The sequence below is a fragment of the Pseudophryne corroboree genome, chromosome 5, assembly GCF_028390025.1.
Source record: "Pseudophryne corroboree isolate aPseCor3 chromosome 5, aPseCor3.hap2, whole genome shotgun sequence".
Lineage (NCBI taxonomy): Eukaryota > Metazoa > Chordata > Amphibia > Anura > Myobatrachidae > Pseudophryne > Pseudophryne corroboree.
Window position 1 is genome coordinate 702,689,947 of NC_086448.1, and position 16,055 is coordinate 702,706,001.

The 16,055-nt window shown below is 42.8% G+C and overlaps 1 protein-coding gene across 10 annotated transcripts in view; it reads right to left on the minus strand.

The window, feature by feature from the left end:
* Window positions 1–8,230: 8,230 nt before the first annotated feature.
* The window catches only part of EYA1 (EYA transcriptional coactivator and phosphatase 1), a 125,687-nt gene continuing 117,862 nt past the window's right edge, over window positions 8,231–16,055 (minus strand). For all 10 annotated transcript variants that reach the window (XM_063923901.1, XM_063923907.1, XM_063923904.1 and 7 more), the window contains 3 exons: window positions 15,282–15,403; window positions 12,552–12,652; window positions 8,231–11,851 (listed from right to left, as the gene is read on the minus strand). In XM_063923901.1, the coding sequence (XP_063779971.1) occupies window positions 11,771–11,851; window positions 12,552–12,652; window positions 15,282–15,403 (304 nt within the window). In that variant the 3' untranslated portion in view covers window positions 8,231–11,770. The remainder of the gene's footprint in view (window positions 11,852–12,551; window positions 12,653–15,281; window positions 15,404–16,055) is intronic.

Sequence of the window (16,055 nt, forward strand, 5' to 3'; positions counted from 1 at the left end):
AAGACACCAGTCAAAGCATGCCCATAGCCCACCTATCATATCTGGAGATTTACCCTGGCATTAGCTTTCCTATTGCTGCTCAGGTAGCCATATAGCCACAATGGAATCATCAAAATTCAGGTTATCCAAAAATGTGTCCAGGCACTACTTTTCTTCCTATCTTTATACGTTAGCCAGTGGCAGGAAGACAACTGTCCCCAACTATGTTGAGCAGCCTCAGGGGCATTTGAATTTCTGGAAGGAAGGGGTTATAAAAAATAAACATGTCCAGAGAAGGCTAAGGAGATTGGGTAAGGTGAAGTTGGGAAGATTAATTCCATGGTAACAGCCTGCCTTTAGCATCAGTGTGGAAAATACAAACTTTTGTACATGTGTAAACTTGTGGGTGTTAGGTTCCTGGTGCTTAGAACAAGGGAGATGTTGCGTAGTGAGTCCTGAGCACCAGAACGTGACGCTGAAATAAGGTGTGGTGTGGAAATAACCCCTAGCACCCTACCTCCATTGTTTCACCCGTGTGGTCAGTTCACGCCTGAGTGACTATGGTTTCTTGGGCCCACGGCAGCCGCGTTTGAAGGGCGGATTAGGTCTGCCCAACTCCAATGCCCCCAGGTCTTAGATTGAAACAAGGCATGTACCGAGACAGGATAATAACAAGGGGACCTCTGACTAAAGCAAACAGAAGGCTAGGGGCTACTAACAACCCTAAAACTAAATATATGTGCGGCACGCCGCCAAAGGAAAAGAACAACCAAGGAAATGCTGTCCACTCGCCGACACAATACTGTTGTGTACCGGCGGTGACAGCATAAGCAGAACCCTCTGCAAAACACCAGTAACAAATTATAACCAAAGAATACTGCGGCCTAGGCAGACGGACGCGGCAAAGCCGCTACTCACGGAACCGGTACAAATACTGGCAAACGGACTGGAACCCCCAAAGTAGCCGACACAGACTCTCAGAACCGGAGGACAGGCAGAATCCCAAACGACAGACCGGTGGACACCAAGAAGCCAGACACTCGCCCAGGCACAGACAAAGCCACAGGACTCCTGGACAGGAACGCTTCACGGCAGGACACAGGATCAGACACTGGAATCGACACAGGAACCGACACTCAGGAACCGACACTCAGGAACCAACACTCAGGAACCAACACTCAGGAATCGACACTCAAAGCAGCTAGGCAGATACTGCTAGACAGGAGCTCAGGAACTGGCAGAGACTAGCTCAGAACTCAAGAACTCTGGAACTCAGGAAATCTGGAAATCTGGAAATATCACCAGCGTCTGTGAATTGCACTGAGCCAGAATATAACAGAGAGTCTTAATTAATTATGTCGTGCAGCTGCCCTGCTGCACAACTGAGAGGTGCAATCAACAGACAGGTGAGGCTGAACACATGGGAACAAGCTGCAATTACACAGACTCAACACCGGCAGCAAACAAGAGTATTCTTGAACCAGAGCAACGGGAAATCCTGGCCTGCAAGACAACTATAAACATAAAATAGGAATGAACCACTACCTGTGGTTCATAACAGTACCCTCTCCTTAAGGGTGAGCTCCGAACACCCCACGACACCCACGGGGAACATAAACAGAAGTATAACACAAAACACACAACCAAAATGCAAAACAGGAATGAGCCACAGCCGTGGCTCATAACATTACCCCCCCTTGAGGAGGGGTCAAAGGACCCCAAAATTCAGGTTATCCAAAACAAGGAATACATTAATAAACCTGACACTGGAATAAACATACAAAGATAAGAAACAGAAACAAGCTGTGGCAACAGCTTGTAACAGTGCCCCCCTCTTGACGGTGGCCACTGGACACAAGACAATGGGGGAAAAAAATCTTTTTTTTTTTTTTTTTTTATATCTCAAGAAAAGAGTCAATAATTATTTATTTTTCTTCTTCTTCTTCTTCTTCTTCTTCTTCTTCTTATTATTATTATTATTATTATTATTTTTACAAAGTTCTTGAGGTCTGACCAAGGTAATTCCCCAAACATTGTCTGAACTGATGGTACCTCCCAGCAAGGCTGGTTCAAATCAGAGATTGGTTTCTTAAACTTGGGAGCTGAACTTTCAGGCAAAGTACTCCTATTAGAAGAAGACAGAAAAGCACATCCTGCAGTCAAAACAACGGGCTGAGACTCTTGTGCCGAGTTTACAGTATTTGGTGGACTCTCAGCAGACAAGACGGGTGACTTAGAGGAACCTGAACCAATTTCTTTGGAACCATATCTTTTAATAACTGCATCACTGAATGCTGGGGGATCCTGAAGAATGGGATCTTCAGCTTTCAGTAGGCTGGTCGCCCATTCAAAAGGCTCACCTCTAAAGGAAGATATCAGATAGAGCACAAGGTTCTCTGTAGTGATGCCCAGAAATGGTCTAGACAACATAATGATGTAATAGTGTTTGTAAAGCGCCAGAAATTGGACTAAGTCCCCATCAAAGTTTATAGATGTTGAGATATCAACAGAGTCAGGATCTGCTTCCTTCCCATCTGACTGACTAGAGTGCTTTGCTAGGACTTGGTCACTATTGACCTTACTCGAAGCTGAGACTTTCTGAACCCCACCTAGGGCAGTGACTTTCTGAACCCCACCTGGGGCAGTGACTTTCTGAACCCCACCCGGGGCAGTGACTTTCTGAACCCCACCCGGGGCAGTGACTTTCTGAACCCCACCCGAAGCAGTGGCCTTCGGGAACCCCGCTGGGGTCAGTACCTCGGATTCCTTTACTGGGACCGGGCCGTCGGCCTCCCTCTCTGAGTCGATAATTATCGAAACTTCTCCCGGGACTATGACTTCCGGGACTTTTGCTGAAGCTATAACCTTCAGAACCTCCACTAACGCTATGCCTCTTAAGTTCTTTCCTGGGGAAGCGACCTCTAGACCCTTCTTTGGGGCTGCGTCTCTCGAGACCCCACTTGGGGATATTACTTCAAAGATCCCTTCTGGGGTTTTGCTTCTCGAGTTCCCTTCTAGAACTATGGTTTTAGATACCCTTTCTGGGGTTGCGCTTTTCAAGTCCTTACCTGGGGAAACAGCTTCTGAGACCCCTTCTGGTATTGACACCTGAGCTATAATATTCGATGTCCCTCTATAACCTAGAGCATCGGGTACCGCTCCAGGACTCTGGGCACCGGGTACCGCTCCAGGGCTCTGGGCACCGGGTACCGCTCTAGAACTCTGGGCACCGGGTACCGCTCCAGAACTCTGGGCACCGGGTACCGCTCCAGAACTCTGGGCACCAAGTACCGCTCCAGAACTCTGGGCATCGGGGTACCGCTCCAGAACTCTTGGCATCGGGTACCGCTCCAGAACCCTGGGCATCGGGTACCACTCCAGGACCCTGGGCATCGGGCACCACTCCAGGACCCTGGGCATCGGGCACCACTCCAGGACCCTGGGCATCGGGCACCACTCCAGGACCCTGGGCATTGGGCACCACTCCAGGACCCTGGGCATCAGGCACCACTCCAGGACCCCGGGCATCGGGCACCGCTCCAGGACCCCGGGCATCGGGCACCGCTCCAGGGGTTTGCAACTCTGCTTCAACAGGAAAATCAAGAGAGGAGAGAAACATTCTCCTTTGGTTCCTGAATCTATAATGGGGCTCCCTAGCCCAAGGACCCCAATTATAGGACAGAGTGCTTTTTAGTGTGGGTTGTGTGACAAGTACCTCTGCCACAGTAGAGACAGGAGTAGGTCTTGTATCCTGACTCAACTTGGCCAGAGGGCAGGACTTGTCGCCACACTTTGGCTTGCGCAACTCACAGGTCTGCAAATAGTGGCCTAAACCTCCACAATATAGGCATAAATCTAAGTTTCAGCGACGCAGACGCTCCTCTTCTGAGAGCCTGGGCCACAGAAAACTTTCAAACTTTTTCTCTCTAATTAAACCTGAGGATTCTCTTGTGACCATATTGTGAGCAAGAGTCTCTTTAGAGGTAGATGAACTCTCAATAACTTCTGGCAAGATAAGCAAAATTTTAGTCAGAAGGTTTTGCAGTTGCTTTAAGGATTGCTGCAAAACTTCCAGTCGCTCAGGTTTCAATGCACTGAAAGCAGAGTTCAGGGCTGAGAGAGATGCTTGCAGGGCTTGCATAGTAGGCATAGGAGGATTTCAAACTAGACAAGACAAGACTAGACACGATTTTTAAACACCGGACTGGATTTTTAAACACCGGACTGGATTCTGCACAGTTAGTTCTAGACTGGACTGGATTCTAGACTAGACACTGGACCAAAAAAGAAAAAACTACTATTTAGCTTTGTTTCTTTTTTGTTGTATGGCTGGTGATAATGTTAGGTTCCTGGTGCTCAGAACAAGGGAGATGTTGCGTAGTGAGTCCTGAGCACCAGAACGTGACGCTGAAATAAGGTGTGGTGTGGAAATAGCCCCTCGCACCCTACCTCCATTGTTTCACCCGTGTGGTCAGTTCACGCCTGAGTGACTATGGTTTCTTGGGCCCACGGCAGCCGCGTTTAAAGGGCGGATTAGGTCTGCCCAACTCCGATGCCCCCAGGTCTTAGATTGAGACAAGGCGTGAACCGAGACAGGATAATAACAAGGGGACCTCTGACTAAAGCAAACAGAAGGCTAGTGGCTACTAACAACCCTAAAACTAAATATATGTGCGGCACGCCGCCAAAGGAAAAGAACAACCAAGGAAATGCTGTCCACTCGCCGACACAATACTGTTGTGTACCGGCGGTGACAGCATAAGCAGAACCCTCTGCAAAACACCAGTAACAAATTATAACCAAAGAATACTGCGGCCTAGGCCGACGGACGCGGCAAAGCCGCTACTCACGGAACCAGTACAAATACTGGCAAACGGACTGGAACCCCCAAAGTAGCCTACACAGACTCTCAGAACCGGAGGACAGGCAGAATCCCAAACGACAGACCGGTGGACACCAAGAAGCCAGACACTCGCCCAGGCACAGACAAATCCACAGGACTCCTGGACAGGAACGCTTCACGGCAGGACACAGGATCAGACACTGGAATCGACACAGGAACCGACACTCAGGAACCGACACTCAGGAACCAACACTCAGGAACCAACACTCAGGAACCGACACTCAAAGCAGCTAGGCAGATACTGCTAGACAGGAGCTCAGGAACTGGCAGAGACTAGCTCATAACTCAAGAACTCTGGAACCCAGGAAATCTGGAAATCTGGAAATATCACAAGCGTCTGTGAATTGCACTGAGCCAGAATATAACAGAGAGTCTTAATTAATTATGTCATGCAGCTGCCCTGCTGCACAACTGAGAGGTGCAATCAACAGACAGGTGAGGCTGAACACATGGGAAAAAGCTGCAACTACACAGACTCACCACCGGCAGCAAACAAGAGTATTCTTGAACCAGAGCAACGGGAAATCCTGGCCTGCAAGACAACTATAAACATAAAATAGGAATGAACCACTACCTGTGGTTCATGACAGTGGGAACATTATTATAGCATTCGACTAACATTTCATGCCCTCTCTGAGTTTGAGATCAATGTTAAACATGTCAACATTCATAACATTCAGATCATGTTGACACTCTTGTGTCAACATTCTGAATATCGATTTAATGGTTGTTGATCTCATATACCATACACGACCTATCGGTTATGTAAATGGAGAGGATTCCTTCTTATTGTTTTTAAACCAAAATATAGAAGTGAACAACAGAGGTAAAAAAATTCAATGTAGAACTTACAGTACATACCGAGTCAAAATCCCTAAGCTGTCACAAAAAAGATTTCTGCATGTTGAACAAATTTTTTACACAAATTGACACATTCTCAGTTATATCAATCCCCAAAGTTGACCTTTCATAGGAACTTTTGGGCTGATTCAGCATAGAACGCTGAAGTGTGGAAAACTTCTGCGCACACTTGCACACATGCGCAGAGGACTTAGTTTGCGATTGCATGCCATTTTGGGGGCGGCATTGTGGCATTGTGGGGCATAATCTGGACAACACAGGCATGTCTGCAGCTGCTACGACTCAAAACATGTAGGCCCGGAAACTGCTAGGTCCAGGGGGGAGAGAGGAGGACCTGGCATGAGGGGCGTCCTTGCCCTGTGCTGGGCGATCCCCCACATGCTAGAGAAATGAGTTGTAGTTTTGCGATTTCTTGTAAAACTACAACTCATGCTGAATAAGGCCCTTAGACACACAAAGTGGTATTTGCTGGAACACGTAATAAAGAAAAGTTATGAATTCTTAATTGTGTTCTTCTAATTTTATTTCAAATGATTCACTCTTTTCCCAAAGTTTAATTTTTTTTCTATCTTTTACAGATTCTTCAAAAATAACAAAATTAACACAATAATAATTACATTATATGTAAAAATAAAATTAAGCACAATTTCATATTTCACAAATTAAATTTATTAATTTAACACAAAATTGAATGAAGAGAGAAAACTGTACATATATGAGGATACAGCATGCTTTTTTGTACAATACGGCTGAAATAGTCAATGGGGGTCATTCCGAGTTGTCCACTCGCTAGCTGTTTTTTGCAGCACTGCAAATAGTCACCGCCTATAGGGGAGTGTATGTTTGCTTTGCAAGTGTGCGAACGCATGTGCAGCTGAGTGGTACAAAAAAGTTTTGTGCAGTTTCTGAGTAGCTCAGAACATACTCAGCCGCTGTGATCACTTCAGCCTGTTCTTGCCCGGAATTGACGTCAGACATCCGCCCTGCAAATGCTTGGACACGTCTGCGTTTTTCCAAACACTCCCAGAAAACGGTCAGTTGACACCCATAAATCTCCTTGCGATCGGATGTGCAAATGGATTCTTCGTAAAATCCATCGCTCATCAACGATCCGCTTTGTGCCCGTGTGACACGCCTGTGCATTGCGGTGCATATGCATGCGCAGTTCTGACCTGATCGCAGCGCAGCGAAAAATCCTAGCGTGTGATCAGGTCGGAATGACCCCCAATGTTAAGATTATTTTTTTTAAAGAAGTAAAAAAAAAAAAATCCCTGTGTATTTTTCCATAATGAAATAAAATGTACTAAAGTTTTAAGATCCACAAGTTAGTAATTCTAGCAGCAACACTAGTCCTCAAATTAGAGGGATTTGGTGATTGTAGATGTGGAGCTTGATTTCAAGCAATCCCACGTAATAATTTATTTTCACTGAATACTGGGTAAGAAAGTAACACAATAGGCTACAGTTTACAGGTAATATGTATTATTTACTACAGTGAATTTTATTAAGGGAGATAGTCAAGAGTGCAGTTTCACTTTATGGTATTTGAAGTATCGAGCAACAGCCTTCCAGTATCATAGTTCATCTGAATCTTATTTATTAAGGTTATGTGCACATATTTGTATTTGCCTATGGTTTGCCAGCTTAAAGATACATCTGTTGCCCAAGTGGAGTTGTTAATGCTGAGAAGAAATTATAATAACAATCAATGATCTCAATGACAGCTGTATTTTTGGGTGATTTTTACTGGGGTAATAGCTCCTATTGTATTCATTCTTAAGGTCAGTAACAAACAGATGTACAGCATATGCAGTGAATGACTAGAACAATCAGAAATAGAACATTAACAGCAACATGGAGCATATTAGATCAGACATCTTCAGTAATTCCATCTGTAGGCTATTGGGAAACATGATTGATTTGACAACTACGTTACAGATATGTAGACTGTAGCTCTAGATCAGTGGTTCTCAACCTGGGTTAATAGTATGGGTGTGGGTTGATAGATAGACAGTTGTCTAGTTAGACAGTCAATAGATAGACACCATATGTTAGACAGACATTAGGTTGACAGGGTCAAAAGATCAACAGGGTCAAAAGGTCGACATGAAAATGGTTGACACAAAAAAGATAGACACCATGTTTTTTGCATTTTTGTGGTTTGTGTGGATAGTTTTGTCATCTGGGACCCCCAATTGTAGAAAGGCATACCCTCGCGGGGCTCGCTTCTTTCGCCATGCTTCAGGCTCGGTGGCTCGCTGCGCTCACCACAAGGTTTATAACCAACTCTATGCTGACATGGATAGAGAAGGTATGAAATAGTCCAAAAGCATGTTACATTTTTTTAAAACACGTGTCTATCTTTTTTTATGTCGACCATTTTCATGTCAACCTTTTGACCCTGTCGACCTTTTGTGCTGTATACCTTTTTTATATCGACCTTTTGACCCTGTCGACCTAATGTCTGTCTAACATATGGTGTCTATCTATTGACTGTCTAACTAGACACTGTCTATCATCCGGATACCAATAGTATAACAGCAGGGGTACTGCTGTAACATTCAGGGGAACTTCAAAAATGTTCAGTAATGGCGAGGTGGGACATACAAGTGATAATTAGATACATAGGGAAAGCAGTTTCCTGGGGATCTATGACCCCATGATTTACAGTGGTATCATGATAACAATATAAAAATGTGGTTAAAGAAAGCATATGGGGTCTATAGGTTTATTGTTATTTTGAAGTTTTCATAAATTGAAATTTCTGACAAATATATTGTATACTGTGTACTGTATGTACAATTCATTCTATTTTTGTGTCTTTTTTTAAACCTTGTTTGTAGCATATTAATTGATTTTATCTATAACGACACCTATATATTTTATCTGGTACCAATTATATTAATTAAAATGTTTTGGGGTTTTTTTTTTGCAAATGTTGTAGGTATAAATAGCACAGATGGCCCGGACAGGATGTGTCCAAGTGGAAAATGATTGAGAACCACTAATCAAGATCGAACATTGCCATTTTAGCACGGTCCTTACATGAAGGAAGGGGGACCACATCCCTGAGGAAGTTGGAAACAACAGAATGCATTAGATTATCCATTTTGTCTGGAACTCTGATTTGGAAACCTTGCAAAACAGAACTTCAGCTGGAGTTCACATCTGGATTCGGGTTTAGCAGAGTTTGGTGGTCTATACTTGTACAGGACAACCAGTGTTAGATAAGCTCTTAATCAAGTTTTTAAAATGTATGCATGAATCTGTCTGTGATTGGTGAATTAATACTACTTTAACAAAATAATACACCATTATACCTGATGGATGTTTCTGGTATGTGGGTATGTTCTAGATAGCATCAGTAAGGAGTAGGAGTTATTCCAGGGTCATCTTCACATACTGTCACACTGGGCAGTGGCCCAGGATGCCATAATTCTAGGGGCCTCTGAGCAGTGGCAGGTGGTGGTTACACAATCATAGCGGTGGGGCAGCATTCTCTACCTGCCTCCCAGCCAGTAGCCACATAGTGACTGGCTGTAAACTCTCAATGTGCTGATTGGTGGAGGGCTGGAGCTATCCACAAATCAGAGTGCTGACAGTCATTCACTGTATGGAAACATGAGGAGAGACAGCACAGGACAGCACATTGTTCCTGTGAAGGGGTGGTTTGGTGTCCCAGTGCATTACCCAGGACCTACTATAATGTTAAGATGGCCCTGAGTTATTCCCCTTTGGTGGAACTAGAAAGCTAGAAAACTCAGCTAAGCCTTGATGAAAGTTGATTTGAAGTACACTATAATTTGGGTCCTATATTTTATTCAAATTCTAAATTACTACACTATCAGTATTTTCCCCTTCTTTGTGGGGCCGTGGTGTAACTTTTTTTGGTATGTTGATATATTATAGTTAACCCTTTGAGAGTTCTGAAAGGATTCTATTGGATGAAGAATTAAGAAACCATGATTGGCATATAATATATATACAGTAAATAATATTTGGTACACTGTTATTTAGAATTATTTTGAAAGCACTAAGTTTGGGCTGGTGTCTTTTGTTGTTCCAACTAATGTATGGACTGGCTTCTGTCTCTCTATTAGCATACCAGCGTAGGTTGCCACAAAGTGGGTGCAATGGACACTTATTTGGTGCCTTTTATATGTGCTGATAAATCTGGTATTACTGTAGCTTGAATAACTGTGAACATCACAACTGCATATCAACATACACTGACAATTTCCAAATCATTAGATAATGAATAATGAAAGCAATATCCAAATTGGCAGATAATAAATATTGTTTATGGTCTTTCAATCAAGTATATTGGAAACGTCACTTTACACTGACAGCAATTTTCAATAGAAAACAATGATCTTTATTTTCAAAGCTATTAAAGGTTCCTTGAACAAAGCTGACACTGACAGTATAAAAGACCCCATGTGTATCTATTAAGCAAAATGTGAATATTTTGCTATATAAAATCAGGGCCACTTATAGCGGCCACGGGCCCAAGTACAGGAAGGGTGGGGCGGGGATGTGGGGGGCTTTGCCAAATCCGGGGAAACATGTTGTTGGGGGAGTAGAAGCTTAACAGATAATATACGTCCCCCTCAGCAGCGCTGCAAAGGGGACACGGTTTGGGTAATTAGTACCCTCTCCCTCACCCCCTCTTGACACCTGTGTATAAAATAACCAGAATGTACATTGCAGTGTTTGAATACAGTGGACTGAAGGACAGAGAATGGTCTTTACCTGCACTATACTTAAACGTGATGAGTGTGCCAATGTCTGGCTGGACTGAAACTGTTCAGATTTTGCCAGCTCTCGTTGGCAAAGGGATAAAGGATCCCATCCACAGCATATACCTCTGCTTGTATTTTCTGACTCTTGTTAGATCTTATATAATTGTGATAATTTCCAATTTCCCAGATTTGCTGTTCCTATTACACAAACACATACATTGTATATGTTGGAAATCCTCACCTCTGTGAATTTACCTGGCCAGTGTACATTTCTGGAACATTTAAGTTGCATAAAGGGAAAAAACAAAAAAAACCACACTGGTGTGCTGCGAGAGCCGGTTTATGTGTATGTTGATGATGATGATTTAGGCTTGCACAGTATATGTGAATGGCAAAGAAACAAGTCAGTAAATTGTTATTGACATTTGACATCTATGCTTTTGGTCTTAACAAATTCAACTACAGTAAAAAAAAAAACGAAAAACAAACCCAACTCTCTCCCCATTATCTACATATTTATATCTAACACTTTCTTAAGGCACTGCACAACAGTTTGTACACACGCAGCCCTGCACATCTGACCTACTAAGGCATTGCTACCTTAATAATATTTACCTAAACCATATGTAAAAGAATCCATTATTACAAATTTACACAAAAATCTTTCTGTACATGATTGTCGCAGTGATGTACATAATTATAGTTTAAATTACAGTATACATATGCTAGACCAGAGGTAGGCAGCCTGCGGCTTTAAGCTCATGTGGAACTAATTCTAGTCAGACACAGACTGCCTAGGCCGGCCTCAGGCTCTCCTGCCCAACGTCATAAAGAGAGACCTTTAGTACCTTGTTTGCCTTATCATATATCTGTATATCAAGCTGACATGTCCATTCATAAATAGTGTAGACAGTAAACTTTTCAGGGCACTATACTAAGTGACTTTAGCATAGCTGTTTAATGTGCAGTAAAACCTGCCATCCCATGGTCAACTTCCTCTACGCGGAAATCATGAAGACTACAAAGTAGCGGCAAGGTCTTCACAGGTATGAACCCTTTATTTTGCTTGTAGAACCGCTATGAAGGTGACTGTTCTTTAATGTAGGCATTTTCCCCCCTTTTAAGTTCCATTGCTTAAATTATCAGCAGTGTGTCAAACAGAAGATAAGCGCCTTCGGTAGGAATTCCACATTAGTAAGTTAACGACACCGTTTCATAGGAACACCGGAACGTTCCCCCAAAAGTGGGGCAGGTCTGTATTAGGAACCAAAGTGCTATTTTCCTGCTACAAGTATTCAAGTTCCAAGGCATGATGCAGTGCCATTAAATCCGAGTGGCTTGTTATTCTCCAAAATGGCATTGAATGCTGCAAAATGAAAAAATTAAGAACTGTCATCTTGGTGCAAGCATATTTTTTTTAAATATTAAATGTAGGCTAGATACTGACAGACTAAATAATTATTGTTGCATGAAATAGGAGTACTGTAAGAAGCAATGAGAAATTGTCAGATTGATTTTCTGAATAAGTAAGGTTCTGAAAAACGTAGATCTCCAGTGCCAACAAGTGTTTTCACCAGAATCATCCATTGCATAATCTCCTGCTTTACCGACAAACCCAAAACTGAAAACAGTCCCAAATCCTTCAGATGGCATTCGTTCCTACCCAAAGGAGGTCCAGTTCACAAAAAGGGATCCATTTAGAGCCTGACACTACCCCCCGACCCTCTTTGTGTGCATGAGTTCAAACCTCTAAATGTAAACTTCTGCCCATACTAATTAGTGACAAAAGTGTTAGTGATAGGGCATGTGGAGACAGTACTGAATTTTGGGAGTCTGGTATCAATCGCCACATATCGCGGTGAGTTGGATACCAAAATAACGAGGGGCCGATGGTGCTTAATAATAAATATGCCCCTTATTAAGATAGAATAATTTTTGTAGCTGTTGTATTTGGACGGAACGCCACTGACAGCTTAACCCGCTTCCAAGTTTCAAGTATCTGCCTTATATTTACATGTAGCTAAACTTTCGGGTTTGAAATATTTGCACTAAAATTTCTTTGTTACCTTTTTGGCTCCTTGCTCCTCTTCTACTCCATCCCCCACAACAACATAGACCACTTTCCTCCCAAACCTTTGGACTATTCTTTCAAAGCAGCTTTCTTTACCTGTGCAAGATAATGAAACTGTAAATGTTATTAAATGTCATGGGTCTTAATTATCTTCTAAGTAAACTAGAGGTACAGTAACTATCTTGGGGAAAACAGTAGGAAAAAGATAATTACATATATGAGATGTGAGCTAAGGAGCAATGCTGAAAAAAACAACGTTCCAAGACTATACCGGTTATGAATGAGAAAACACTCAGGTAAGACTCATTGTGGAAAATGAGTGGGCGCAGCTATGCAAAACTATGTAATGGGGCTAGTATGGTAACAAACATACAAAAAAATATTCATAGCTTAAATATCTTTCATTTGTAACCAGAAATTTGTGACTATTGTATCGCCCACAATTGTAGCTTATATAGATAATGACAACAATTAACCGGAAAGACTAAAGAAACTGGTATTTATTTTAGTCATTTGCCCCTCGCTGGCAGAAAAAAAATCAGTACATCACTTTCTATGTTTACAGGTTCTGGTCTTCACTTCTTCCTTCCCTACCAGTATAGGCACCTTGTGACCACCAACTTCACACATAGGGGCCAATTCAATTAGCCACGGACTCCTAGAGGTAGCTTGCAGATTAATATTCCACGGACATTGCAGGATATATTGTATTACCAAACCACGCCATTGAATTGTCACTATTGCAATACAGAGCTCACTTTGCATGCTATTATCACTATTGAATTCCAGAGTTTACATTGCGTGTATTGTGTGATGCATGCGAGGTGGGTGTGACAGAACTGGCAGTTGGGTGTTGGACAAGCCAGCTCACGCCAAGGATAGTGATTGTTATTGACATGGGAAACCACACCTCCCCAGCAGTGGAAAAACAGCTCAGGATACCAATGAAAGTGTTTGTGAAAGCTGAGTAACCTTTACCCATCCTAAGTATTCTTATAAGAGAGTAGAAAGAAAGATTCGAATTGCCCTAAGGTGGTGCACTAGTTACTTTCTACTCTGCATTTATCTTGCCTGTGGTAGCACCCCTCGAATATATTTGATAAACTTGATAAACATGATTCTGTTTGGATATTAAAAATGGGGGTCATTTACTCGATATAGATACACCTGTGCGACTAGTATTTATATAGCAAGCCATCCTAAGTATTGTTTTGTGCCCACAGAGATATGTACTGTTGTTCTTTGCAGTGGTCTGTATTCTTATGTGCAGGAAACAGTAAAGGTCTGATTTGTGGGCACGACCCCAGTTTGAAGTATGTCGGTCCTGACAGGTTCCTCTAGTCTATAGAGGAAGTGATTTATCTGCTACTTGTTGGTTGTGAGTAATAATTATAAGCATGCGCCTGGCTGACTGAATTATTCCTGCTCTCCTGTGAAATCAGAATAAAGAGCCTGTTTTCTCTGATCTCGCCTCACCACAGCAGGGGAAATTCTGTCACATGTTGGGCAGTTTCACTAAGAAATGGATGATTCTCTTCACTTCACACCATCATAGGAGGTGCAAGCAAAAAACTCTACATCCCCCCACACTGACCTGCGGTAATTTCATGGGTTTTGTAAATGAAGGACTACATGAAAAAAGGGAAAGCAACACTTCCATGGGAAAACCCTATTATCGTGGCTAATTGATTAGAGGTGCACAGAAATATGTGCAATGTTGGCATACACCACAATCTCAAAGATATGCCCCACACATTCACAACTGCCTACTAAGAGTAACTTAAGTCACTTTAGTTATCATATTTGTGAACCTCAGTTTCAAAGCAATCTCAATGTGTAGAATTACTATAATTAATATTTTCTTCATGAACAAACTGTACATACTATACTAGATGCAAATACTTAACTTCCCTAAAGAACCAAGTTGTGCTGGACAAAAGAAACATGGGAAAGTTGGTGCACAGTTTACATATTTGCATCACGTTCTTCCGCAATGACTAGATCAGCATCAGCTCTATAGAAAATGTAGCCTACATTACACCATACATGCCAATGTTTTCTTTCCCCCCTCCGGAAAAGTTCCTGAAAGGGAGATGCAGGTGGCCATTGTAGGGGACAGGGCAATATGCTTTACATCACTAGGCCCTGAGACTGCCAAACAAATTTGTTAGCAGTTGGGCAAAACCATGTGCACTACAGGTGTGGCAGATATAACATGTGCAGAGAGTTAGATTTGGGTGGGTTATTTTGTTTCTGTGCAGGGTAAATACTGGCTGCTTTACTTTTACACTGCAATTTATATTTCAGTTTGAACACACCACACCCAAATCCAACTCTCTCTGCGCATGTTATATCTGCCCCCCCCCCCCCCCCCCCTGCAGTGCACATGGTTTTGCCCAACTGCTAACAAATTTACTGCTACGATCAGGTCTGAATTACCCCCTATGTGGCAAATTGCAGGATCACGAAGAGGAGAATCTTCAGGGTTCTTCAGGATGACCTACCCTCCTTGAAGTCTGTTAGTACTCATACCAAAATTCAAGGAGGGTAGGCACTACACAACTATACCAGAGCTAAACTGAACATTCACATTAAACAATGCATCTGAAACATTTAAACCTTTTGAATATGAAACCTCCATAGGACATTGTATAAAACAGACTGTTATTTCCCATAGCATTCGTATGTATGAACACATGTATATTGCTTTATAACTTATACTCACCTATTTTAGTTGCACTATAAATGTTTTCAATTGGAAACGCAACTCCTAACCCATACAGCAAGACCTTTGCCAGTGCTGGTATAAGTTGTGTTGTTGTGACAAGTATATTTACACAGTTTGTCCTTTATGAAGAGAAAGAAAACATGAGTTATTTTCTATTCACTAATGTGCATCTCTCATTGGGCCTAATTCAGATCTGATCGCAGCAGCAAATTTGTTAGCTAATGGGCAAAACCATGTGGGTCATTCCGAATTGATCACTCACTAGTAGTTTTTAGCAGCCGTGCAAACGCTATGCTGCCGCCCACTGGGAATGTATTTTAGCTTAGCAGAAGTGCGAACGAAAGGATCGCAGAGCGGCTATAAAGTTTTTTTGTGCAGTTTCAGAGTAGCTCTAAACCTACTCAGTGCTTGCGATCACTTCAGACTATTCAGTTCCTGTTTTGACGTCACAAACACGCCCTGCGTTCGCCCAGCCACGCCTGCGTTTTTCCTGGCACACCTGCGTTTTTCCTGGCACGCCTGCGTTTTTCCGAACACTCCCTGAAAACAGTCAGTTGACACCCAGAAACGCCTACTTCATGTCAATCACTCTGCGGTCAGCAGTGCGACTGAAAAGCCTCGCTAGACCCTGTGTGAAACTACATTGTTCGTTGTAATAGTATGTCGCTCGTCGCATTGCGCCGCATACGCATGCGCAGAAGTGCAATTTTTTTGGCTCATCGCTGCACAGCGAACAAATGCAGCTAGCGATCAACTCGGAATGACCACCCA